This window comes from Budorcas taxicolor, chromosome 10 (assembly GCF_023091745.1).
Source record: "Budorcas taxicolor isolate Tak-1 chromosome 10, Takin1.1, whole genome shotgun sequence".
NCBI lineage: Eukaryota > Metazoa > Chordata > Mammalia > Artiodactyla > Bovidae > Budorcas > Budorcas taxicolor.
Window position 1 is genome coordinate 36,678,660 of NC_068919.1, and position 27,800 is coordinate 36,706,459.

Consider the following 27,800-nt stretch of genomic DNA (forward strand, 5'->3'; position numbering starts at 1 on the left):
GCTGAGAAAGCCCCTAAACAAAGAAGGTAAAATAATTTACTGATAGAGTATATGGTCAAAAAGTTTGGAGACAATTACACAAAATGCCCATGTGTTTTTAAGAGTTTGTCGGGGCTGACAAATATTAACTTTTAGCTAGAGCTCCATTCTAGGTATAGTTTTTTATACTTCAAACCCAAATGCCCAAACATGAGAAGTCCCTTTCTTTCTTTTTAAATATACACATATAAGATATTTTATTTCAAAAAGCACAGAACATTATACAAGTTTTAAATTTACATTTTTCAATAAAAGATATCAATATATGCATTATTTGTATAACTTCATCATGGATGGAATTTGAATCAGTGGTATAAACATGTTGCAGTCACTAAATATAGATGATCATCACAGTGAACCAAATGCATAGTTGTTACGAAATGACAAATGACCACTAAAGGGTGAACTCACAGCCCATATACCAACATAATAAATTAATTATACAGATATATGTTCTTCTTCACTGCATCATTAAAATTCCTTCCAGCCCCTCACCAAACATTAGGAAAACACAGTCTTGGAGCCAATCTGTTGAACCAGTTCCTCCACATAATACACTATAGAAAATAAAGTGACTTTTTGCTCATTTTTAGAGCAAACTTCATAAACTTTTAAATTGTTTACAATGATGAAGGCAAACAACGAGGATATTTGAACATAATTAGAAATCCTGTGGGCTGGGGGCAGCACTGAGAACGTAAGTTCATCGGCAGTGCAGAAATCTGAGTCAACCTCAGGAAAGGGAACTCAACAGGAAATGGGTTCTTTGGCAGTAAAGATCTGACTGGCCACTGCAAGATAGTCCCTCTGGCAGCTTGAGAGCCTAACTCTAGGATTTATGAAGTGGATAGGAAAAGGCTAGAAATGAAAAAGCAGTTTATCTTTGCTAAACTGGGGCCAACTGATTAGGGAAGAATCTTCTGTTTCCCAGGCAAATGGCTCAAACCTTTCCAGACAATCCATCCAACAAATTATATAAGAAATAAAGGGAAATGTAATCATTTCGTCATACTGGTAAATTTGACAAACTGAATACTGAAATTTCTAACCCTCACCCATCACTAGTTATAGACTGTTCACTAGAGTTGTATCTATTAATATTTCCTGATATTTTCTGAATGATAATTATTCAAGTAGAAAATCATGATTGTGATTCTGATACTTGTTCATGCCAATCCCTTATTGAAAAATTCACTTTCTTATGTTACATAAAGATACCAAAAAACCTAACCCCAAATGTGTATCATCAATTTGCAAATATATTTTTATTTGCTTGCTTTTGCTGAGCAAAAAGAAGGTAGGAAAACATTTAAACACATATGACCGTGGTCACCAAAGGCAAAATAAGACAGTCTCTGAATGCATTTTTCCAACTTCTAACTTTATCCCAGAGACAACAGAAGTTAAAATATAAGATCTCAATTTCTCTTCTGCCTTCTGTTTTATATTCCAAGTTCTTGATATAAAAAGTTAAAGCCAAGAAGTCTATGCACAGATTCAGGAGAGCTCTGTTATTTATAAACAAGATGGCTCAACCACAGCATGTTATATATAACAGGACACAGACCACTGATCACATGGCTTTTTTGGTTGGTTGTATGCATCATCTACCCAGAGCTTATGAGAAGTTTGCACAAAGATAACAAATGAAGGATCTGTCTTACAAAGACATTAGAAGGTTACAGAACAGGCTTAAATCTGATTGTTCTAATTTACATCCAATGCTCCACTCATTGGGGGAATTTTTTTACCCTCATTCTATAGATAGTTTAAACAGAACTGCAACAGGTTTCTGAATTAAATACAGTGGTGCCACAATCAAGAGATAAGCGAATTCATTTTAGAAACTTGCCTTTGTAAAATGGAAAGTATAATTTCAAAACCCAAGAAAGCTAATCTTCACCATCAGAGGTGAGGACTGCAGGCTTTGTCACATCAGGGATAAATAATGAATACATTATCCTAACTCTTCTTGAGGTCTACAGAAATTTGACCTCAAGGAAAAAAAGCTTTTCCATACCAGCAGAAATTTGCCGTAGAAACGGAAACTCCATACAGAAATCTAATTTCTGGCTGAAACAGTAAGTGCAACATGAGGGGCTTTTCCTTAAGAGAGACATATTAATAAAATGTTTACTTTTAAGAAAATTTTCTCAACTGAAGTATACCACATGGTTTCTGAATTCCTCTTTAGCTGCAAGGAAGACTATCACAGATCATTAAAATCTTGTCAGTGATCCATTAGCTAAACCAAATTTGGTGGGGGGGGGGGGGACACCAAATTGTAGAAGAGTTAAACAATATATAAGAATGCTCGCCAACTGCTTGATGTGACTTCACTTTTCAGATGGATGGAGTGAAATGGGACAGATGATGCAGGAAAATGAGTTTTCTGGAACTATTAGCAGAATCAGACACTTGGGGTAAAGAAGCAATTCTTTAGTGTTCTGGAACATAAAACAGATTAATCTATGGGTTTTTTTTTTCCCCTTTTAAGCATATGTTTGCTAATTGAAAGAAATACTCCATTAAGGAATATTTTATTGATGTATGTGAATCTGGACATGGAGCAAAAGACCCTCCAACCCTTCCCCAGCCTTCAGCAAGGTCTCCATAATTTTGAATCAGTCTTCATTCGTGATTGTTCCCAGGTGGAGCTGGCGCTCACAGTAACTGCCAGTTGAATCCAAATAACATCTGATTAGTTTCCTGGCTCCTGGCAATCTCTTCTATGATGCAGTGCTGTTGCCACACCAAATGGAGCTTCCGATACCGCTCATGAGATAAATGAAGGGGGTTGCCCCTCCTTAAGGAGAAAATAACAAAACATGTAAGTTTGAATCAAGCAATGTCATATCTTTATTGTTTAAATTCTACTGAATGTTTGAGATACTCTTGGAACTGGGTGGAATCACCAGGACAAGGTTTTAAAAAGTATATTTTCCCTTCAACACTGATCACTATGACCTGGATCAGTCACTTGGCTAATGAAGCAGACACCTACTCCTTGATTCAGAAAAATAGGTCAAATATACCAGGTGACTCAGTGGTAAAGAATCTGCCTGCAATGCAGGAGATGCAGGACACTCAGGTTTGATCCCTGGGTCAGGAAGATCCCCTGGAAGAGAAAATGGAAACCCAGTCCAGTATTCTTGCCTGGAGAATCCCATGGACAGAAGAGCCTGGTGGGCTACAGTCCATGGGGTCACAAACAGTTGGACATGACTGAGCATGTATGCATTGTGCTATGCTAGGAAAGACCAAATACATTTGGGTTTACCTGGTGGCTTATATGGTAAAGAATCTGCCTGCAATGCAGAAGACCTGGGTTGGGTCCCTGGGTTGGGGATATTCCCTGGAGAAGGGAATGGCTACCTGCTCCAGTATTCATGCCTAGAAAATTCCAGGGACAGAGGAGCCTGGCGGGCTACAGTTCACTGGGTCACAAAGAGTTGGACACTACTGAGTGACTAACACTTTCACATACCGTGGGCATTATGGGACCTCATTTAAGTCACCAGAAAGGTTTATAACTTGACGCAGTTCTATTCAATTCTGAGTTGCTAGCCTAAGTGGGTCTTTAATGGCTTTTTGGCCTCATTCACACAGTTTGTAACACTGTATAACAACTAATCCAAAATGACTGAAGTTTGGCTATTGCCAATGAAGGAAAACTGTGAGATTCTCAGCCGTGAGGTACTCACATGTCTCATCTGGTTGAGCAGTTTCATATCACCTAACTAATTTAAAAATTCTGCTTCTTCACACCTTCCTGGAACAACTCAGACCTATCTTCAATCATTAACTACTTTCACCACCCAGCATTTTTCTTTCTGAATCCAAAGACCTTCTCTATACAGGTTAAAAGCTGTTACAATAAAAACAATTTCCTGTATGAACAAAGAAATTCCAAACCTCATTTAAAAAGCCAATTTATATTGAGTAATACACTTCAAAAGAACAAACTTCCAGTTAAACAAAGAGAGACAGTTTATGGTAAGGGGATCTAACCTTTATCTACTTTTTTTTTCTCATACCCATGGGTGGTACTCCAGTTGTTAACATCAGTGAAGGATATAGAAAATTTCAGGATTCTAAGTATTTTTGCTAATGCTTGGGAACAAAGGAGGCTGACATAGCTGGCTAATAAAAAGTTTCAAGTATTGAACTATGAATATCCATTTTAAACCAAGCTCCTTCACTGGACACCATGGATTTTTTTTCTTTTATATATCAACATCAATTAAACCTTTTAGGTAATTCTAAAGAAAGGCTGATTAAAAATAATAGAGAATTCAAATTTTAGGATGACTTGGGTCTAAAAATTCTGGAGAAGTTATTACCCTCAATTTGTTTTCTGTGTTTTTTTTGGGCCTCCACGTGGCATACAAGGATCTTAGTTCCCTGAGCAGAGATCAAACCTGTGTCCCCTGTAGTGGAAGTGGGGAGTCTTAGCCACTGGACCACCAGGGAAGACCCTACCCTCAAATTTTGGAGAAGCACAAAGTTGTTGAAAATTATTTGTTACATTTAGGATAGCATGATATTTAACATTTTCAACTTATTGCTATTTAAAATCTCTCTCAATATGTAACACTAGCTTTTGTGTTTAAAGACCTGCTACCATCCACGTACAATAACGTGAGTAAAATTAAAAAAAAAAACTTACTTCAGGCCAGGATCTGTTTCTCCATATTCATCTAAATAAGGGGCTGGATAGGCACAGCCTCTGGCTTTACCTTCAACCAGGACCACTCTACACTCTCTGATTCTGAAGGACAAAACAAATGACAGGAATATTAGGAAGTGCATGTATGCAAATAACAGGCATTGCATCAGTTAATCTAGAGAAAAGAAATGGCCACAGGTGTCTTGTTAGGAATTCAGTATAAAGATAATATAAGCATAGACAAGTAGACTAAATTGTGTTTGTCTAAATAAAAGAAAATGAACACTGCTATTTTTGTTGATGCTGTGGGAAAGGATCCATGGATTTAGGGAAATGGGGTCAGCCAGTAGTACTGACTAAATATACTGAAGAGAGGAAGCAGGGTATCCTGTTTGAACCATAGGTACCCTGGAAAATAGTGGCTTAGGGTTGTTTCTGCCCTCTTTCCTGATCTATGACCTGGAGGTGGGAGAGGGAACTTAACCAAACAACAGAACCACATCTCCTAGTCTGATAACCCTGGGCCAGAAAGAAGGTCATCTATGGAAGTGTCATGTCTTTTCTGGTTAGAGCCAGCCTCTAAGAGTACACATTATAAACAACCACTGCAATCTTGAAGATACCTGGGACTCTTAGAGCAGAGAAATGGAAAAATAAAAATAATGTTTGTGTAGGGGAATGCCAAAGAATGCTCAAACTACCGCACAATTGCACTCATCTCACACGCTAGTAAAGGAATGCTCAAAATTCTCCAAGCCTGGCTTCAGCAATACTTGAACCGTGAACTTCCTGATGTTCAAGCTGGTTTTAGAAAAGGCAGAGGAACCAGAGTTCAAATTGTCAACATCCACTGGTTCATCGAAAAAGCAAGAGAGGTCCAGAAAAACATCTATTTCTGCTTTATTGACTATACCAAAGCCTTTGACTGTGTGGATCACAATCAACTGTGGAAAATTCTGAAAGAGATGGGAATACCAGACCACCTGACCTGCCTCTTGAGAAATCTGTATGCAGGTCAGGAAGCAGCAGTTAGAACTGGACATGGAACAACAGACTGGTTCCAAATAGGAAAAGGAGTACGTCAAGGCTGTATATTGTTACCCTGCTTATTTAACTTCTATGCAGAACACATCATGAGAAACACTGGACTGGAAGAAACACAAGCTGGAATCCAGACTGCCGGGAGAAATATCAAGAACCTCAGACATGCAAATGACACCACCCTTATGGCAGAAAGTGAAGAAGAACTAAAAAGCCTCTTGATGAAAGTGAAAGAGGAGAGTAAAAAAGTTGGCCTAAAGCTCAACATTCAGAAAACGAAGATCATGACATCTGGTCCCATCACTTCATGGGAAATAGATGGGGAAACAGTGGAAAGTGTCAGACTTTATTTTTTTGGGCTCCAAAATCACTGCAGATGGTGACTGCAGCCATGAAATTAAAAGACACTTACTCCTTGGAAGAAAAGTTATGACCAACCTAGATAGCATATTCAAAAGCAGAGACATTACTTTGCCAACTAAGATCCATCTAGTCAAGGCTATGGTTTTTCCAGCAGTCATGTATGGATGTGAGAGTTGGACTATAATGAAGGCTGAGTGCCAAAGAATTGATGCTTTTGAACTGTGGTGTTGGAGAAGACTCTTGAGAGTCCCTTGGACTGCAAGGAGATCCAACCAGTCCATTCTGAAGGAGATCAACCCTGGGATTTCTTTGGAAGGAATGATGCTAAAGCTGAAACTCCAGTACTTTGGCCACCTCATGTGAAGAGTTGACTCATTGGAAAAGACTTTGATGCTGGTAGGGATTGGGGGCAGGAGAAGAAGGGGACGACAGAGGATGAGATGGCTGGATGGCATCACTGCCTCGATGGGACGCGAGTCTGAGTGAACTCCGGGAGTTGGTGATGGACAGGGAGGCCTGGCGTGCTGCGATTCATGGGGTTACAAAGAGTCGGACACGACTGAGTGACTGAACTGAACTGAAGTTCTCTAGAGAGAAATGATAAAATAAACGGTTGGAATAGGTAGTAGGTGACTTGCTGTAGATTTCCTAAAAGAAAATAGATGTTTGAACTTGGCTTCCATGCACTTATTCCCCTTGTTCCAACAGATGCTGAGAAGCAGTGATTATATATTCCCCAGTGGGCGAGATGTTTGGGTTTATGTAAACAGAAACTATATTACATGGAGAGAATGGAGAGAAAAAGCACATGCCATAGACTTTGAATTCTCTCTCTCTCTCAGGAACTTGCACTCTTCTTTCATAGATATGAGAGATTACTCGTCTGTTCTCAGTCATTTGCTAATACACCAGGGGAAATGGTTGATTGACAGAAGAAAGTGAAGAAAATTAAAACGTTCAAAGAACAATATAAAGTAACAATTTACATGTCCTTTGAAAATTTAAGTTTTAAGACTCTGAACTCTTTCATTCTACCTGAGTTTTACACAACAGCAGAATAATCAATATAAAGTTTCATATTTAAGGTTTTCCACAAATAATAAAAATGTGAATAGATTCCTATTTTTTAACTACTAATTTTTAAAACTATTTCAATTGCATGTGAATAACAAGTCTGTGCTCTAACTTCTGACAGATCATATCCTATCAACATACTGTCCTGCCATAATGGCCTCTAGACTGGACTCAAATTCCCTAAGTTCATTATGAAGCATCCTACTTACTTTAGGAAAATGCAGACTCCAGCACCACAGTGAAGTGCATGAAAAATGCAAGCTCCCACCTCTTCCCCATTCACGACTTCTTGGCAGCAAATGTTCTGAGAACACAGTATGGCTCCGCAGAAAAGACAGAGGACAGGGTGCTTTCGCTCGTCATCTGCAGACCGTGGGCACCTCAAAAGGGAAGAAAGCATTTAATATGATGGAGAAACAATAAAAGCAAGATAATCAGTTAGCAACGGATATATAATATTTAGCAGTGTTTCAGATGTATTAGCAGTGTTTTCAGCACTCGCAGCTTTGCAGTGAAGCAAGCTCTAAAAGACAAGGAAACATTTAATTAGATGATTCTTCTTTAATATTTCTCCTTAAGACAACAAAAAGTCTTCTGATTAATCCATAGTAAGAAATTTTTACTTTTGAATATGCAGGGTTCTGGTGATTTCCCATAGAGTCTGGCAATTAAATATGCCTTGAGATTGAGATGCATTTAGAGAATTGAGTCTTCATTTGACATGACTGATTTATAGCCAATTTCCCCCCTCTGGATTGTGTCAAGTTTGTGTCCCTAATGTTGTGGCAGTTGTTTTAACCACAATTTTTAGTAAGGGTTTGAACACATTTCCTCCACTTCTTTGGAGTATTAAGATCTTTAGGCTTGAAAAGGGGAGACCCAGTCTTTGAGTTGAGGCACCTTCCAACCCAGAAACACAGTCAAGTCTTTGGAAGGAAAAAGTAACAAAGTTGACTTGCTTGAACTAAGTAAGTAGTACTATGAGATTTGGCCATTTAACACAGTGATATGCCAGATGTTTGCTATAAATGACCCCTAAGGGGTCTATCACTCTATATTAAAGTGATAATTGCTATCTCTGAAAGGGAGAGTTTTATATTCCTATCTGCTATATAATGGATATAAAGCAAACATCAATTTGCACAGCAAGAAATAAATGCAACCCCAGGAGAGATCTAGTAATGCCCACAGTTGGGTTAGAATAAAGAGCACCAACACAAATTTTTATTAGGGTATTAACAATTTATTCTCTGAAGTCCACTGTCTTAGGCAAGATACGAAAACCACCATTGTCTACACAGGAGCAGCGGGACTCTGTGCACAGGTATCCCATTCCTGTCTCCTACAGATGTGGGGATTAGTTTCACTTCCAGTATGTTGCTCTTTTTGGATAAAGCCAGAATTTTCTTTCACATTTAGCACAGAATGGCTGAACTCCATCCTATAGAGGAAAATGGGGATGATGCCTAAAACAGTCACTGAGCAGCCACACTTCTACCTAGAAATGATTCAGTTTTAATGAAAACTGGTAGTAAAAATAAAACTGGAAGAGAGCATAGTATTTATTTTCATTTTTACTTGAAACCAACAATATCTAATATCACCCAGGAGAATCTTCACTTGGATTAATGATTAACATTCTTCTCAGATCTGCCTAAGAGCCAACTGCATGACACTCTTGAATGAAGCCAACATTTATTCACTGGACCTCTGTGGTACCAATGCAGCCCTAAGATTAGGACAATCACTGAATTTAGATCTGGGTGCAATCTTTGAAATCATCCAGCTAATTTTTCAAGGGCTGAGAGGTCAGTGATACAACCACTTCTTTAGTTGGCTGACTTTAATCTGCATGAGACAAGCAGCAAGGAAGCTGATATTGAAGTAAATTCTAACTGGGAACAGAGGCTGAGCAATGGGCTGCCCAAGCTCCTGCTGGGCCAGTTATATCCCCTGGCTGTGTGGCTCAAAGCAATGGTTATAACTAAGTAAGACAATTTCATTAGTCATCCTGTAGGGCTGTGATTCTCAGAGCAGGCCAAAGAATGGCTCTTCAAGCCCTTAAGATGACCTTAAAATGCAACCTCTCCCTTTGGTTCCTTCAAGTGACAGCAAGTTACTTAACATATAAGTAAAGACTACTAATAAGTCCCTTACAGATAGAGGCAGTTACCTGGAATTACTAATTGGTATCCTTAAATTTGAGAGTTATTTATGTTTAGTGAGAGACCTAACTAGGTTTACTAAGAAGTTTAGTTGTTGGACAATGCTTGGGAATATTACAAAACACCCAACTGAGCTCTGGAATTTCTGCAATTTGGGGAAAGGATGCTTTGTTAATGGTACATTATCAACTGAGTCTTGAACAGGCTTTGATTTTCAGGCTACTGAGATTCTTGCCTTTTAATTATAAGGTACTGCTAGTTTCATGTTTGATTTGCTATGGGTGTTGTGTGTAATGCCACTGGAGCATCAAGCATACATAACTGCAACAATAGTAACTTTGGCTCATTATTTTCAGGATGTACACCATGATTGCATTATGAAATATTCAGATACCAATGGCTAAAGTAGATATGAATTTGATTTCTCCATTCAGTGACATTTCACTGGTGGTGTGCTGTTCTTCATCTTATGCTAGTCAAACAACTTGCATCATATTAAAGATGGTAATTGCAAAATGAAAATTACTGTTAACTTTATAGAACATACTTTTATCATATAGAAATATGGGTTTAAGCTCATGTTGTTCTCTTACAGAAGTAACAGGTAATTCACATATGGTATTAGCAATGACTATAATGTAACTTGTTTATACTGCTTCTCACTAGTCTTTATCAAACAGTATTTTTTGATTTTGAAGTGATCAGTGAAAGGGAAGAAGATAAAAAAAAGTTTGAGAAACACCGCTTTAGAATAGTGTTTAATCTGATTGAGGTACGAGGAACATGGTGCCAAGAAAGGAGTATACTCCTCTTCCCAGTACCCAGGGTTAAATCTGAATCACAGGGTTATCTGTTTTACTGTTATAATTACTGCTATATAATACTGAGCTTCCATATAAGATTGTGTTTGGAAAAAAAAAAGTTCTTCAGTATTATTTCAGTGCATGAGTATGGTCACCACAGTGTATTACATGGAAAACAGTGTCTAAAAACACATGTATAAAAGATATTTCCAAGAGTGTTACTTGCTTGCAAAGCTGAGAACAGTGTGGTTCCTCTACCACACTGGTTTAAGAACTGCCTGAAGCAATTATTTTGGGAACTGAGTTTGGACAAACACTTGCAGTGTCCAAAGGAGTGCCTGACAGAAAAGAGGCTGGTAACTTTCAGTGAATTTTGGCATTTTAGATAGAGATTACCATCCTTATTCCCAAGGTCCACAGCAGGTAGCTATGGGGGTGGCTGCCCTCAATTATGGTGCAGTGTGTTGCTGCCAAGGTGGACAAGAAGGACCTTGTCCTAAAAAAATTAGGGTTGTAAGCTTAATTTTGCCTGGCAGTTCACTGAGGGGCTGGCACAGGGACTGGCCATTGTTTCAACTCCCATGGGCTGAAGCAGCTTTCTTGGTGATGATGATAGTAGAGAGGATTTAAAGAGGCAAAACAGTCTATATTTTTCATTCTCTTTTTTTTTCCTTACTGGATCCAGGCATTTAAGGAAATCTCTGTCAGTTACTGGCTGACCACAGAGATAATGGAACAGAGATTCCAGTTCCAGAACACACAACAATGAGTAGAGTCTTTGCAAAAAAGGCTTGGAAAAGACTAAAACAAATATAACTATAGCCTTTATCAAGCAACAATGGCAGTTCCTAGGATGGGTGGGGGTCTCTGATTTCCAGAGTTATTACATCACAATACTCAAAATGTCCCATTCTCAACAAAACTTACAGAGAAATGAAAAAGTATGGACCACTCATAGGAAAAAAAAGAGACTGACAGAAATTATCTCTAAGGAAGCCCAACACACTAAAAACAAAGATTTTAACTCTCTTAAGTATGCTCTTTGAAAGAAACCATTGATTAAAAAAAAGAAAAAACTAAGGAAATTAGGAAAATATATGAAAGAATAGGGAATATCAGTAAAAAGAAATTATAGAAAGGAAACAAATGGAAAAGTACAATAGCAGAAATTAAAAGCTTCCAAAGAGGTTGAATAGCATATAGAAGCATGCAGAAGAAAGAGTAAATTTTCAGTTCAGTTCAGTCACTCAGTCATGTCTAACTCTTTGCGACCCCATGAAGTGCAACATGCCAGGCCTCCCTGTCCATCGCCAACTCGCGGAATTTACTCAAACTCATGTCCATTGAGCTGGCGATGCCATCCAACAACCTCATCCTCTGTTGTCCCCTTCTCCTCCCACCTTCAATCTTTCCCAACATCAGGGACTTTTCCAATGAGTCAGTTCTTTGCATCAGGTGGCCAAAGTACTGGAGTTTCAGCTTCAACATCAGTCCTTCCAATGAATATTCAGGACTGATTTCCTTTAGGATGGACTAGTTGGATCTCCTTGCAGTCCAAGTGACTTTCAAGAGTCTTCTCCAACACCACAGTTCAAAAGCATCAATTCTTCGGTACTCAGCTTTCTTTATAGTTCAACTCTCACATCCATACATGACCACTGGAAAAACCATAGCTTCGACTAGATGGACCTTTGTTGGCAAAGTAATGTCTCTGCTTTCGAATATGCTGTCTAGGTTGTTCATAACTTTACTTCCAAGGAGCAAGCGTCTTTTAATTTCATGGCTGCAGTCACCACCTGCAGATTTTGCAGTCCCCCAAAATAAAGTCTGTCACTGTTTCCACTGTTTACCCATCTATTTGCCATGAAGTAATGGGACCAGATGCCATGATCTTAGTTTTCTGAATGTTGAGTTTTAAGCCAACTTTTTCACTCTCCTCTTTCACTTTTATCAAGAGGCTCTTTAGTTCTTCACTTTCTGCCAAAAGGGTGGTGTCATCTGCATATCTGAGGTTATTGGTATTTCTCCTGGCAATCTTGATTCCAGCTTATGCTTCATCCAGTCCAGCATTTCACATGATGTACTCTGCACATAAGTTAAATAAGCAGGTTGACAATATAGCTTTGATAGAGTCCTTTTCCCGTTTAGTACCAGTCGGTTGTTCCATGTCCAGTTCTAACTGTTGCTTCCTGACCTGCATACAGATTTCTCAAGAGGCAGGTCAGGTGGTCTGGTATTCCCATCTCTTTCAGAATTTTCCACAGTTGATTGTGATCCACACAGTCAAAGGCTTTGGCATAGTCAATAGAGCAGAAATAGATGTTTTTCTGGAACTCTCTTCCTTTTTCCATGATCCAGCAGATGTTGGCAACTTGATCTCTGGTTCCTCTGCCTTTTCTAAAACCAGCTTGAACACCTGGAAGTTTACAGTTCATGTATTGCTGAAGCCTGGCTTGGAGAATTTTGAGCATTCCTTTACTAACGTGTGACATGAGTGCAATTGTGTAGTAGTTTGAGCATTCTTAGGCATTGCCTTTCTTTGGGATTGGGATGAAAACTGACCTTTTCCAGTCCTGTGGCCACTGCTGAGTTTTCCAAATTTGCTGGCATATTGAATGCAGCACTTTCACAGCTCATCTTTTAGGATTTGAAATAGCTCAACTGGAATTTCATCACCTCCACTAGCTTTGTTTGTAGTGATTCTTTCTAAGGCCCACTTGACTTCCCATTCCAGGATGTCTGGCTGTAGGCTGGTGATCACACCATCGTGATTATCTTGGTCGTGAAGATCTTTTTTGTACACTTCTTCTGTGTATTGTTGCCACTTCTTAACATCTGCTGCTTCTGTTAGGTCCATACCATTCTGGCCTTTATTGTGCCCATCTTTGCATGAAATATTCCCTTTGTTATCTCTGATTTTCTTGAGGAGATCTCTAGTCTTTCCCATTCTATTGTTTTCCTCTATTTCTTTGCATTGATTGCTGAGGAAGGCTTTCTCTCCTTGCTATTCTTTGGAACTCTGCATTCAAATGGGAATATATTTCCTTTTCTCCTTTGCCTTTCACTTCTCTTTTTTACACAGGTATTTGTAAGGCCTCCTCAGACAACCATTTTGCCTTTTTGCATTTCTGTTGCTTGGGGATGGTCTTGATCCCTGCCTCCTGTACATGTCACGAACCTCCATACATAGTTCATCAGGCACTCTGTCTATCAGATCTAATCCCTTGAATCTATCTGTCACTTCCACTGTATAACTGTAAGGGATTTGATTTAGGTCATACCTGAATGGTCTAGTGGCTTTCCAAACTCTCTTCAATTTAAGTCTGAATTTGATAATAAAGAGTTCATGATCTGAGCCACAGTCAGCTCCTGGTCTTGTTTTTGTTGACTGTATAGAGCTTCTCCATCTTTGGCTGCAATGAATATAATCAATCTGATTTCAGTATTGACCATCAGGTGATGTCCATGTGTACAGTCTTCTCTTGTGTTGTTGGAAGAGGGTGTTTGCTATGACCAGTGCGTTCTCCTGGCAAAACTCTATTAGCCTCTGCCCTGCTTCATTCTGTACTCCAAGGCCAAACTTGCCCGTTACTCCAGGTGTTTCTTGACTTCCTACTTTTGCATTCTAGTCCCCTATCATGAAAGGACTTCTTTTTGGGGTGTTAGTTCTAGAAGGTCTTGTAGGTCTTCATAGAACCGTTTCAACTTCAGCTTCTTCAGCACTACTGGTCGGGGCATAGACTTGGATTACTGTGATACTGAATGGTTTGCCTTGGAAACAAACAGAGATGATTCTGTCATTCTTGAGATTGCATCCAAGTACTATGTTTTGGACTCTTTTGTTGACTATGATGGCTACTCCATTTTTTTCTAAGGGATTCTTGCCCACAGCAGTAGATATAATGGTTATCTGAGTTAAATTCACCCATTCCAGTCCATTTTATTTCACTGATTCTTCAAATGTCAATGTTGACTCTTGCCATCTCCTGTTTGACTACCTCCAATTTGCCTTGATTCATGGCCCTAACATTCCATGTTCCTATCCAATTCCAGGTTCCTCTGTAGGTTCCTAGTGAATTTTAAGGCAGGGCAATTGAAATTATGGAGTCAGAGGAGCAGACCAATAAAAAAGGATGAAGAAAAAGGAACAGAGCCTAAGGCATTAATGGAACACCATCAAGCATACCAATATACACATGCATTACAGAAGTCCAAGATAAATAGACACGAAAGAAAATTTGAAGAAATACTAATAATGGCTAACAACTTCCCAAACTGGTTGAAATATATGAGTCTACACATCCAAAAATCAAACTGAATTATAAGCAGGATAAATTCAGGGATCCACACTTAGGCACGTTATAACCAAACTGTTAAAAGCCAGGACAAAGAGAGAAGTTTGAAAGCAGCTAAAGAGAAGCAACTTATCCCATACAAGGGATCCTCAATAAAATAAACTGCTGGTTTCTCATCAGAAACCATGGAGGCTAGAAAATAGTATGATGATACATTTAATGTGCTCAAACTAAAAAAACTATCAACCAAGAATCTGATATTGGGCAAAAACAATGTTTCAAAAATAAGGAAGAGAGGTGGTCCTAAGATGGTGGAGGAATAGGATGGGGAGACCACTTTCTCCCCCACAAATTCATCAAAAGAACATTTGAACGCTGCGTAAATTCCACAAAACAACTTCTGAGCGCTGGCAGAGGACATCAGGCACCCAGAAAAGCAGCCCACTGTCTTCAAAAGGAGGTAGGAAAAAATATAAAAGATAAAAAGAAAGACAAAGAGGTAGGGACAGAGATCCATCCGGGTAAGGCAGTCTTAAAAAAGAAGTTTCCAAACACCAGGAAACACTCTCACTGGTGAGTCTGTGGCGAGCCTTGGAACCTCAGAGGGCAACATAACTGGGAGGAAAAATAAATAAATAATTAAACCCCACAGATTATGTGCCCACAGGTAACTACCAGTAGAGAAGCAGTGCAGATGCCCGCATCCGCCACTAGCAAGCGGGGGCTGGGAAGGGAGGCGCCGGCTGCATTGCTTAGAGTAAGCACGGCGGGGGGAGGGGGAGCATGAATGCCCTGAGGGCAATCTGAGGGAACTAAATTGAGATAGAAAACCAGACTGTGGGATAGCTATCCCATGAAAAGCCCTAACCTAAGACACGGCCAGGCCTGCTCACAGAACAAAGGACTGAGCAGAGCTAGCTGGCTGTGGACCCGTCCATCCCCCACCGGAGACAGGCAAGCGAGGGCAGCCAGAGGGGGAAAGGGGTAATCGTGGCTATAAAAAGGCATCATCTACCAAACTGCAAGCAGGCTTTGTTGCTAACCAAGACTTCTTGGGATTCTGGACAGTCAACATCCACTGGGAGGGTCGCAGCCAGAGATCAGCTCCCAGAAAAGACACAGAGCACACCTGAGAAGGTGCACCGGTTGTACACCCAGAAAACCGAGCAGCAGGGACGGGGGAGGAGATAAGTCACAGTGACCACGCTCGCCAAGTACCTGGTCACCTGAACTGCTCGGACCTGGGAAGGGCACAAAACGCAGGCCCAACAGAGTCTGCACCTTGTGGAGCACCCGAGTATCTGAACCTGAGCGGTTTAGACCTGGGAAGTGCATACAACCCAGGGCCGGCCTCAGTTCCCAGCAGAGCAACCTAAGCAGTGTAGACAGGGAAAGCACACACACCATGAGCAGGGGCAAACCCAGTGTGGCCGAGATACTGTGAGCACACACCAGAGCACACGCCAGTGTTATTTGTTAGCAGTGTTCCTCCCTCCCCACAGCACGACTGAACAAGTGAGCCTAAAAAAGCGTCCACCACCGCCCCCTTGTGTCAGGGCGGAAATTAGACACTGACGAGACCAGCAAACAGAAGCAGCTAAAACAAACAGGGAACTGCCTTGGAAGTAACAGGTGCAATAGATTAAAACCCTGTAGTTAGCACTAACTACATAGGAAGGGGCCTATAGATCTTGAGAATTATAAGCTGGATCAAGGAACTATCTGTAAATGAACTAACCCCATACTGTCCACAACAACACCAAAGTCCTAGATATATTTTTACCATTATCATTCTTTAAATTAAAAAAAAAAACTTAAAAAAATTTTAAGTCCCCTATTACTTCTTTAATTTTCATTTTTATCACCTATTGCTGCTGCTGCTGCTAAGACACTTCAGTCCTGTCCGACTCTGTGTGACCCCATAGATGGCAGCCCACCAGGCTCCCCTGTCCCTGGGATTTTCCAGGCAAGAGTACAGGAGTGGGATGCCATTGCTTTCTCCATTATAACCTACTATTACTTTGCAAAAAAAAAAAAAGACCCTATTTTTAAAAGCAAACTTCATATATATATATTTTATAATTTTTGTGACTTTGTTTTTTTCTTTAATATTTTTGAGAATCCAACCTCTACTCTAGATTTTTAATCTTTGCTTTCTGGTATTTGTTATCAATTTTGTACCTTTAAGAACCTAATCTTCAGCACCCATTTTTACTTGGGAGCGAGATCACTGGCTTGACTGCTCTCTCCCCCTTTGGACTCTCCTTTTTCTCCACCAGGTTGCCTCTATCTCCTCCCTCCCTCTTCTCTTCTCTACCCAACTCTGTGAATCTCTTTGTGTGTTTCGGACGGTGGAGAATACTTAGGGAACTGATTACTGGCTGGATCTGTCTCTCTCTTTTTGATTCCCCACTTCATCCCCTGTCTCCTTCCTCCCTCTTCTCTTCTCTGTATAACTCCGTGAACATCTCTGAGTGGTCCAGACTCAGAGCACATAAGGAGCACATAGCGAGCACAGAAGGAAGTGATTACTGGCTAGCTTGCTCTCTCCTCTTTGATGCCCCCTCTTCTCCTCCTGGTCACCTCTATCTCCCTCCTCCCTCTTTTCTTCTCCATGTAACTCTGTGAACCTCTCTGGGTGTCCCTCACTGTGGAGAAACTTTTCATCTTTAACCTAGATGTTTTATCATTGGTGCTGTATAGATGGAGAAGTCTTGAGGCTACTGTAAGAATAAGACTGAAAATCAGAGGCAGGAGGCTTAAGTCTGAATCCTGAGAACACCAGAGAACTCCTGATTCCAGGAACATTAATCGACAGGAGCTCATCAAACACCTCCATACCTACACTGAAACCAAGCACCACCCAAGGGCCAACAAGTTCCAGAGCAAGATATACCATGCAAATACTCCAGAAACACAGGAATATAGCCCTAAGCTTCAATATACAGGCTGCCCAAAGTCACACAAAACCCACTGACATCTCATAACTCATTACTGGACACTTCATTGCACTCCAGAGAGAAGAAATCCAGCTCCATCCACCAGAACACTAACACAAGCTTCCCTAACCAGGAAACCTTGACAAGCCACCTGTCCAACCCCACCCACAGCGAGGAAACTCCACAATAAACAGAACTCCACAAACTGCCAGAATACAGAAAGGCCACCCCAAACACAGCAATATAAACAAGACGAAGAGGCAGAGAAATACCCAGCAGGTAAAGGAACAGGATAAATGCCCACCAAACCAAACAAAAGAGGAAGAGATAGGGAATCTACCTGATAAAGAATTCTGAATAATGATAGTGAAAATGATCTAAAATCTTGAAAACAAAATGGAGTTACAGATAAATAGCCTGGAGACAAGGATTGAGAAGATGCAAGAAAGGTTTAACAAGGAACTAGAAGAAATAAAAAAGTCAATATACAATGAATAATGCAATAAATGAGATCAAAAACACTCTGGAGGGAACTAACAGTAGAATAACAGAGGCAGAAGATACGATAAGTGAGGTAGAAAATAGAATGGTAGAAATAAATGAAGCGGAGAGGAAAAAAGAAAAACGAATTAAAAGAAATGAGGACAATCTCAGAGACCCCCTGGGACAATGTTAAACGTCCCAACATTCGAATCATAGGAGTCCCAGAAGAAGATGACAGAAAGAAAGACCATGAGAAAATACTTGAGGAGATAACAGTTGAAAACTTCCCTAAAATGGGGAAGGAAATAATCACCCAAGTCCAAGAAACCCAGAGTCCCAAACAGGATAAACCCAAGGTGAAACACTCCAAGACACATATTAATCAAATTAACAACGATCAAACACAAAGAACAAATATTAAAAGCAGCAAGGGAAAAACAACAAATAACACACAAGGGGATTCCCATAAGGATAACAGCTGATCTTTCAATAGAAACTCCAAACTCTAGGCCAGGAGGGGATGGTAGGACATACTTAAAGTGATGAAAGAAAATAACCTACAGCCCAGATTACTATAACCAGCAAGGATCTCATTCAAATATGAAGGAGAAATCAAAAGCTTTACAGACAAGCAAAAGCTGAGAGAATTCAGCACCACCAAACCAGCTCTCCAACAAATGCTAAAGGATCTTCTCTAGACAGGAAACACAGAAAGGGTGTATAAACTCGAACCCAAAACAATAAAGTAAATGGCAACAGGATCATACTTATCAATAATTACCTTAAATGTAAATGATTTGAATGCGCCAACCAAAAGACAAAGATTGGCTGAATGGATAAAAAAACAAGACCCCTATATATGCTGTCTACAAGAGACCCACCTAGAAACAAGGGACATATACAGACTGAAAGTGAAGGGCTGGAAAAAGATATTCCATGCAAATAGAGACCAAAAGAAAGCAGGAGTAGCAATACTCATATCAGATAAAATAGACTTTAAAACAAAGGCTGTGAAAAGAGACAAAGAAGGACACTACATAATGATCAAAGGATCAATCCAAGAAGAAGATATAACAATTATAAATATATATGCACCCAACATAGGAGCACTGCAAAATGTAAGACAAATGCTAACAAGTATGAAAGGGGAAATTAACAATAACACAATAATAGTGGGAGACTTTAATACCCCACTCATACCTATGGATAGATCAACTAAACAGAAAATTAACAAGGAAACACAAACTTTAAATGATACAATAGACTAGTTAGACCTAATTGATATCTATAGGACATTTCACTCCAAAACAATGAATTTCACCTTTTTCTCAAGCACACACGGAACCTTCACCAGGATAGATCACATCCTAGGACATAAATCTAGCCTTGGTAAATTCAAAAAGATTGAAATCAAGCCAAGCATCTTCTCTGACCACAATGCAGTAAGATTAGATCTCAATTAAAAAACTATTAAAAATTCCAATATATGGAGGCTGAACAACATGCTGCTGAATAACCAACAAATCACAGAAGAAATCAAAAAATAAATCAAAATATGCATAGAAACAAATGAAAATGAAAACACAACCACCCAAAACCTGTGGGACACTGTAAAAGCAGTGCTAAGAGGAAGGTTCATAGCAATACAGGCAAACCTCAAGAAACAAGAAAAAAGTCAAATAAATAACCTAACTCTACACCTAAAGCAACTAGAAAAGGAAGAAATGAAGAACCCCAGGGTTAGTTCAGTTCAGTTCAGTTGCTCAGTCGTGTCTGACTCTTTGCAACCCTATGAATCACAGCACGCCAGGCCTCCCTGTCCATCACCAACTCCCAGAGTTCACTTAGAGTGAACGTCCATAGAGTCAGTGATGCCATCCAGACATCTCATCCTCTGTTGTCCCCTTCTCCTCCTGCCCCCAATCCCTCCCAGCATCAGAGTCTTTTCCAATGAGTCAACTTCGCATGAGGTGGCCAAAGTACAGGAGTTTCAGCTTTAGCATCATTCCTTCCAAAGAAATCCCAGGGTTGATCTCCTTCAGAATGGACTGGTTGGATCTCCTTGCAAGGTTAGTAGAAGGAAAGAAATCTTAAAAATTAGGGCAGAAATAAATGCAAAAGAAACAAACCATAGCAAAAATCAACAAAGCCAAAAGCTGGTTCTTTGAGAGGATAAATAAAATTGACAAAACCATTAGCCAGACTCATCAAGAAACAAAGGGAGAAAAATCAAATCAATAAAATTAGAAATGAAAATGGAGAGATCACAACAGACAACAAAGAAATACAAAGGATCATAAGGGACTACTATCAGCAATTATATGCCAATAAAATGGACAACTTGGAAGAAATGGACAAATTCTTAGAAAAGAAGAACTTTCCAAAACTGAACCAGGAAGAAATAGAAAATCTTAACAGACCCATCACAAGCATGGAAATTGAAACTGTAATCAGACATCTTCCAGCAAACAAAAGCTCAGGACCAGATGGCTTCACAGCTGAATTCTACCAAAAATTTAGAGAAGAGCTAACACCTATCCAACTCAAACTCTTCCAGAAAATTGCAGAGGAAAGTAAACTTCCAAACTCATTCTATGAGGCCACCATCACCGTAATACCAAAACCTGACAAAGATGCCACACAAAAAAGAAAACTACAGGCCAATATCACTGATGAACATAGATGCCAAAATCCTTAACAAAATTCTAGCAATCAGAATCTAACAACACATCAAAAAGATCATACATCTTGACCAAGTGGGCTTTATCCCAGGGATGCAAGGATTCTTCAATATCTGCAAATCAATTAACGTTATACACCACATTAACAAATTGAAAAATAAAAGCCATATGATTATATCAACAGATGCAGAGAAAGCCTTTGACAAAATTCAACATCCATTTGTGATAAAAACCCTCCAGAAAGCAGGAATAGAAGGAACATACCTCAAAATAATAAAAGCTATATATGACAAACCCACAGCAAGTATTATCCTCAATGGTGAAAATTTGAAGGCATTTCCCTTAAAGTCAGGAACAAGACAAGGGTGCCCACTCTCACCACTACTATTCAACATAGTTTTGGAAGTTTTGGCCACAGCAATCAGAGCAGAAAAAGAAATAAAAGGAATCCAAATTGGAAAAGAAGAGGTAAAACTCACTGTTTGCAGATGACATGATCCTCTACATGGAAAACCCTAAAGACTCTACCAGAAAATTACTAGAGCTAATCAATGAATATAGTAAAGTTGCAGGATATAAAATCAACACACAGAAATCCCTCGCATTCCTATACACTAATAATGAGAAAAGAGAAGGAGAAATTAAGAAACAATTCCATTCACCATTGCAATGAAAAGCATAAAATACTTGGGAATATATCTACCTAAAGAAACAAAAGACCTATATACAGAAAACTATAAAACACTGGTGAAAGAAATCAAAGAGGACACTAACAGATGGAGAAATATACCATGTTCGTGAATTGCAAGAATCAATATAGTGAAAATGAGTATGCTACCCAAAGCAATCTATAGATTCAGTGCAATCCCTATCAAGCTACCAACGGTATTTTTCACAGAGCTTGAACAAATAATTTCACAATTTGTGTGGAAATACAAAAAACCCTGAATAGCCAAAGTAGTCTTGAGAAAGAAGAATGGAGCTGGAGGAATCAACCTGTCTGACTTCAGGCTACACTACAAAGCCATAGTCATCAAGACAGTACGGTACTGGCACAAAGACAGAAATATAGATCAATGGAACAAAATAGAAAGCCAGAGATAAACCACGCACCTGTGGACATCTTATCTTTGACAAAGGAGGCAAGAATATACAATGGAGAAAAGACAATCTCTTTAACAAGTGGTGCTGGGAAAACTGGTCAACCACTTGTAAAAGAATGAAACTAGAACACTTTCTAACACCAGACACAAAAATAAACTCAAAATGGATTAAAGATCTAAATGTAAGACCAGAAACTATAAAACTTCTAGAGGGGAACATAGGCAAAACACTCTCCAACATATATCACAGCAGGATCCTCTATGACCCACCTCCCAGAATATTGGAAATAAAAGCAAAAATAAACAAATGGGACCTAATTAAAATTCAAAGCTTCTGCACAACAAAGGAAACTATAAGCAAGGTGAAAAGACAGCCTTCAGAAGGGGAGAAAATAATAGCAAATGAAGCAACTAATATCAACTAAGCAACAAACAACTAATATCAAAAATATACAAGCAACTCCTACAGCTCAATTTCAGAAAAATAAACGACCCAATCAAAAAATGGGCCGAAGAACTAAACAGACATTTCTCCAAAGAAGACATACAGATGGCTAACAAACACATGAAAAGATGCTCAACATCACTCATTATCAGAAAAATGCAAATCAAAACCACATTGAGCTACCATTTCAAACCAGTCAGAATGGCTGTTATCCAAAAGTCTACAAGCAATAAATGCTGGAGAGAGTGTGGAGAAAAGGGAACACTCTTACACTGCTGGTGGGAAAGCAAACTAGTACAGCCACTATGGAGAACAGTGTGGAGATTCCTTAAAAAACTGGAAATAGAACTGCCATACGACCCAGCAGTCCTACTGCTGGGCACACACCGAGGAAACCAGAACTGAAAGAGACACATGTACTCCAAAGTTCATCGCAGCACTGTTTATAATAACCAGGACATGGAAGCAACCTAGATGCCCATCAGCAGATGAGTGGATAAGAAAGCTGTGGTACATATACACAATGGAGTATTACTCAGCCATTAAAAAGAATACATTTGAATCAGTTCTAATGAGGTGGATGAAACTGCAGCCTATTATACAGAGTGAGCCAGAAAGTAAGTAAGCCAGAAAGAAAAACACCAATACAGTATACTAACATATATATGGAATTTAGAAAGATGGTAACGATAACCCTGTATGTAAGACAGCAAAAGAGACACAGATGTATAGAATAGTCTTTTCGACTCTGTGGGAGAGGGCGAGGGTGGGTGATTTGGGAAAATGGCATTGAAATGTATATTATCATATGTGAAACAAATTGCCAGTCCAGGTTCGATGCATGATACAGGATGCTCAGGGCTGGTGCACTGAGATGACCCAGAGGGATGGGATGGGGAGGGAGGTGGGATGGGGGTTCAGAATGGGAACACATGTACATTCGTGGCGGATTCATGTCAATGTATGGCAAAACCAATACAATATTGTAAAGTAATTAGCCTCCAATTAAAATAAATGTTTATATTAAAAAATAAAAATAAGGAAGAAATTAAGACATTTCCACACTAGTTCACTGTTAGCAGGTCTGTCCTACAAGAAATTCTAGAGAGAGTTCTTCATGGTGAAGCAAAAGAACACAAAAGGGAACTTGAAGGTAAAAAACAGATAACTGGTAAAGGTAAAAAAAGCTATCATAAAAGCTAACATTATTGTAATTTTTGATATAAAACTTCTTTTTGTTGCCTGTATGATTTAAAAGGCAAATACATAAAACAATCATTAGAAATCTATGTTAACAGGCACACAGTGTATAAGAATGTTAAGTCTGTGACTTCAACAATATGAAGAGGGGAGAAATTATCAGGAAGAAAGAGATTTTTCTATACCCTAGAAAAATTAAAATATATGTCCGATCAGAAACTTGCACATGAATGTTTACAGTAGCATTGTTCATAACAGTCTAAAGAGGGAAAAAACCTAAATGCTCATCAATGGATGGATTAATAAATTTTGGTATACACATACAATGGATTATTTAGCCAAGAAAGAAATGAAATACTGATACATCCTACAACTTGGATGAACCTTAAAGGGATGTTAATTGAAAAAGTCCAGACCAGACACAAAAGGTCACAGATTGCATGATTCCTCTTATATAATGTATCCAGAATAGGCAAATCCATGGAGATAGAAAGCAGATTATCAGTTATTAGGGAACTGGGAAAGAATGGGATGGGGAATGATTACTTAGTGGATGCAAGGTTTTTCTCTGGTGTGCTAAAAATGTTTGGAAACTACAGAGAAATAGTAACTGCACAGTATTAGTAATACACTAAATGCACAGGTGCAGGAGGGCCGAGAGGAGCTACTCCATGATCAAGGTGAGGAGGGGCGGCGGTCAAGGTAAGGAGCAGTGGCTGCGCTTTGCTGGAGCAGCCGTGAGGAGATACTCCACACCCAAGGTAAGAGAAACCCAAGTAACACAGTAGGTGTTGCAAGAGGGCATCAGAGGGCAGACACACTGAAACCATACTCACAGAAAACTAGTCAATCTAATCACATGGACCACAGCCTTGTCTAACTCAATGAAACTAAGCCATGCCTTGAGGGGACACCCAAGATGGGCGGGTCATGGTAGAGAGGTCTGACAGAATGTGGTCTGACTGGAGAACGGAATGGCAAACCACTTCAGTATTCTTGCCTTGAGAACCCCATGAACAGTATGAAAAGGCGAAATGATAGGATACTGAAAGAGGAACTTCCCAGGTCGGTAGGTGCTCAATATGCTACTGGAGATCAGTGGAGAAATAACTCCAGAAAGAATGAAGAGATGGAGCCAAAGCAAAAACAGTACCCAGTTATGCATGTGACTGGTGACAGAAGCAAGGTCCAATGCTGTAAAGAGCAATATTGCATAGGAACCTGGAATGTTAGGTCCATGAATCAAGGCAAATTGGAAGTGGTCAAATAAGAGATGGCAAGAATGAATGTCAACATTCTAGGAATCAGCGAACTAAAATGGACTGGAATGGGTGAATTTAACTCAGATGACCATTTTATCTACTACTGTGGGCAGGAATCCCTTAGAAGAAATGGAGTAACCATCATGGTTAACAAAAGAGTCCAAAATGCAGTACTTGGATGCAGTCTAAAAAATGACAGAATGATCTCTGTTTCCAAGGCAAACTATTCAATATCACAGTAATCCAAGTCTATGCCCCAACCAGTAACGCTGAAGAAGGTGAAGTTGAAACGGTTCTACGAAGACCTTTTAGAACTAACACCCAAAAAAGATGTCCTTTTCATTATAGGGGACTGGAATGCAAAAGTAGGAAGTCAAGAAACACCTTGGGTAACAGGCAAATTTGGCCTTGGAATACGGAATGAAGCAGGGCAAAGACTAATAGAGTTTTGCCAGGAGAACGCACTGGTCATAGCAAACACCCTCTTCCAACAACACAAGAGAAGATGCTACACATGGACATCACCAGATGGCCAACACTGAAATCAGATTGATTATATTCTTTGCAGCCAAAGATGGAGAAGCTCTACACAGTCAGCAAAAACAATACTGGGAACTGACTGTGGCTCAGATCATGAACTCCTTATTGCCAAATTCAGACTTAAATTGAAGAAAGTGGGGAAAACCACTAGACCATTCAGGTATGACCTAAATCAAATCCTTTATGATTATATAGTGGAAGTGAGAAATAGATTTAAGGGATGAGATCTGATAGACAGAGTGCCTGATGAACTATGTATGGAGGTTCATGGCATTGTACAGGAGACAGGGATCAAAGACCATCCCCATGGAAAAGAAATGCAGAAAAGCAAAATGGCTGTCTGCGGAGGCCTTACAAATAGCTGTGAAAAGAAGAGACATGAAAAGCAAAGGAGAAAAGGAAAGATATAAGCATCTGAATGCAGAGTTCCAAAGAATAGAAAGGAGAGATAAGAAAGCCTTCTTCAGCAATCAATGCAAAGAAATAGAGGAAAACAACAGAATGGGAAAGACTAGAGATCTCTTCAAGAAAATTAGAGATCCCAAGGGAACATTTCATGCAAAAATGGGCTCGATAAACGACAGAAATGGTATGGACCTAACAGAAGCAGAAGATATTAAGAAGAGGTGGCAAGAATACACAGAAGAACTGTACAAAAAAGATGTTCACAACCCAGATAATCACAATGATGTGATCACTCACCTAGAGCCAGACATCCTGGAATGGAAAGTCAAGTGGGCCTTAGAAAGCATTACTACAAACAAAACTAGTGGAGGGGATGGAATTCCAGTTGAGCTATTTCAAATTCTAAAAGATGATGCTGTGAAAGTGCTGCACTCAGTATGGCAGCAAATTTGGAAACTCAGCAGTGGCTACAGGAGTGGAAAAGGTCAGTTTTCATCCCAATCTCAAAGAAAGGCAATGCCTAAGAATGTTCAAACTACCGCACAATTGCACTCATCTCACATGCTAGTAAAGGAATGCTCAAAATTCTCCAAGCAGGGCTTCAGCAATACGTGAACCATGAACTTCCAGAGGTTCAGGCTGGTTTTAGAAAAGGCAGAGGAACCAGAGATCAAATTGCCAACATCTGCTGGATTATCAAAAAAGCAAGAGAGTTCCAGAAAAACATCTATTTCTGCTTTATTGAATATACCAAAGCCTTTGACTGTGTGGATCACAATCAACTGTGGAAAATTCTGAAAGAGATGGGAATACCAGACCACCTGACCTGCCTCTTGAGAAATCTGTATGCAGGTCAGGAAGCAACAGTTAGAACTGGACATGGACAATAGACTGGTTCCAAATAGGAAAAGGAGTATGTCAAGGCTGTATATTGTTACTCTGCTTATTTAACTTCTATGCAGAATACATTATGAGAAACGCTGGACTGGAAGAAGCACAAGCTGGAATCAAGACTGCTGGGAGAAATATCAATAACCTCAGATATGCAGGTGACACCACCCTTATGGCAGAAAGTGAAGAAGAACTAAAAAGCCTCTTGATCAAAGTGAAAGTGGAGAGTGAAAAAGTTGGCTTAAAGCTCAACATTCAGAAAACTAAGATCATGGCATCTGGTGCCATCACTTCATGGGAAAGATGGAGAAACAGTGGAAACAGTGTTAGACTTTATTTTGAGGGGCTCCAAAAGCACTGTAGATGGTGACTGCAGCCATGAAATTAAAAGACGCTTACTCCTTGGAAGAAAAGTTATGACCAACCTAGATAGCATATTCAAAAGCAGAGACATTACTTTGCCAACCAAGGTCCGTCTAGTTAAGGCTATGGTTTTTCCAGTGGTCATGTATGGATGTGAGAGTTAGACTGTGAAGAAAGCTGAGCACCGAAGAATTGATGCTTTTGAACTATGGTGTTGGAGAAGACTCTTGAGAGTCCCTTGGACTGCAAGGAGATCCAACCAGTCCATTCTAAAGGAGATCAGTCCTGGGTGTTCTTTGGAAGGACAGATGCTAAAGCTGAAACTACAGTACTTTAGCCACCTCATGCAAAGAACTGACTCATTGGAAAAGACTCTGATGCTGGGAGGGACTGGGGGCAGGAGGAGAAGGGGACAACAGAGGATGAGATGGCTGGATGGCATCACCGACTCGATGGACGTGAGTCTGAGTGAACTCCGGGAGTTGGTGATGGACAGGGAGGCCTGGCATGCTGCAATTCATGGGATCGCAAAGAGTCGGACATAACTGAGCGACTGAACTGAAATGCCAATGAAGTATACAAAATTGTATGTTATGTGACTTCTTCATCAATTAAAATTTGCTAGTGGTGGTATTTACCAAATGTAAGCTCAAGGAAAAACAAAAATTTCTTCTTACCTGAAATGAGAAGCTTGATTTAGGAGGCAGCTATAGTCATCAGGAAGCTCTATCAAACTATTTCTTTTTCTAGGGTACCTAGAAATATAATGTAAATGGCAGTGAGGAAATAAGCCTAGGTCAAAAACAGACCAAGTAATAGAAGGATGAATGTTTTAAAAATAATGAGAGAAAAATTCCCTGGTGGTCCTGCTTCCACTGCAGGAGGCACAGGTTCAATACCTGGTTAGGGCACTAAGATCCTGCCACATGGCACAGCTAAAAACAAAACAAAAAACTTAGGGATTAATTTTTGCAATCTGTAGTAATTTCCACTGTTGACTAGATTTATCCAAACTTTTCGGTCTTGAATTCCAGATCTT

General features: G+C 39.6%; 1 protein-coding gene across 1 annotated transcript in view; it reads right to left on the bottom strand.

Moving 5' to 3' along the window:
• Nucleotides 1-2,358: 2,358 nt before the first annotated feature.
• The window catches only part of UBR1 (ubiquitin protein ligase E3 component n-recognin 1), a 152,827-nt gene continuing 127,385 nt past the window's right edge, over nt 2,359-27,800 (bottom strand). Inside the window, exons 44-47 of the mRNA XM_052646203.1 lie at nt 27,439-27,516; nt 7,396-7,566; nt 4,709-4,810; nt 2,359-2,845 (exon numbers count right to left, since the gene is read on the bottom strand). Coding sequence (XP_052502163.1) covers nt 2,704-2,845; nt 4,709-4,810; nt 7,396-7,566; nt 27,439-27,516 — 493 coding nt within the window. The 3' untranslated portion in view covers nt 2,359-2,703. The remainder of the gene's footprint in view (nt 2,846-4,708; nt 4,811-7,395; nt 7,567-27,438; nt 27,517-27,800) is intronic.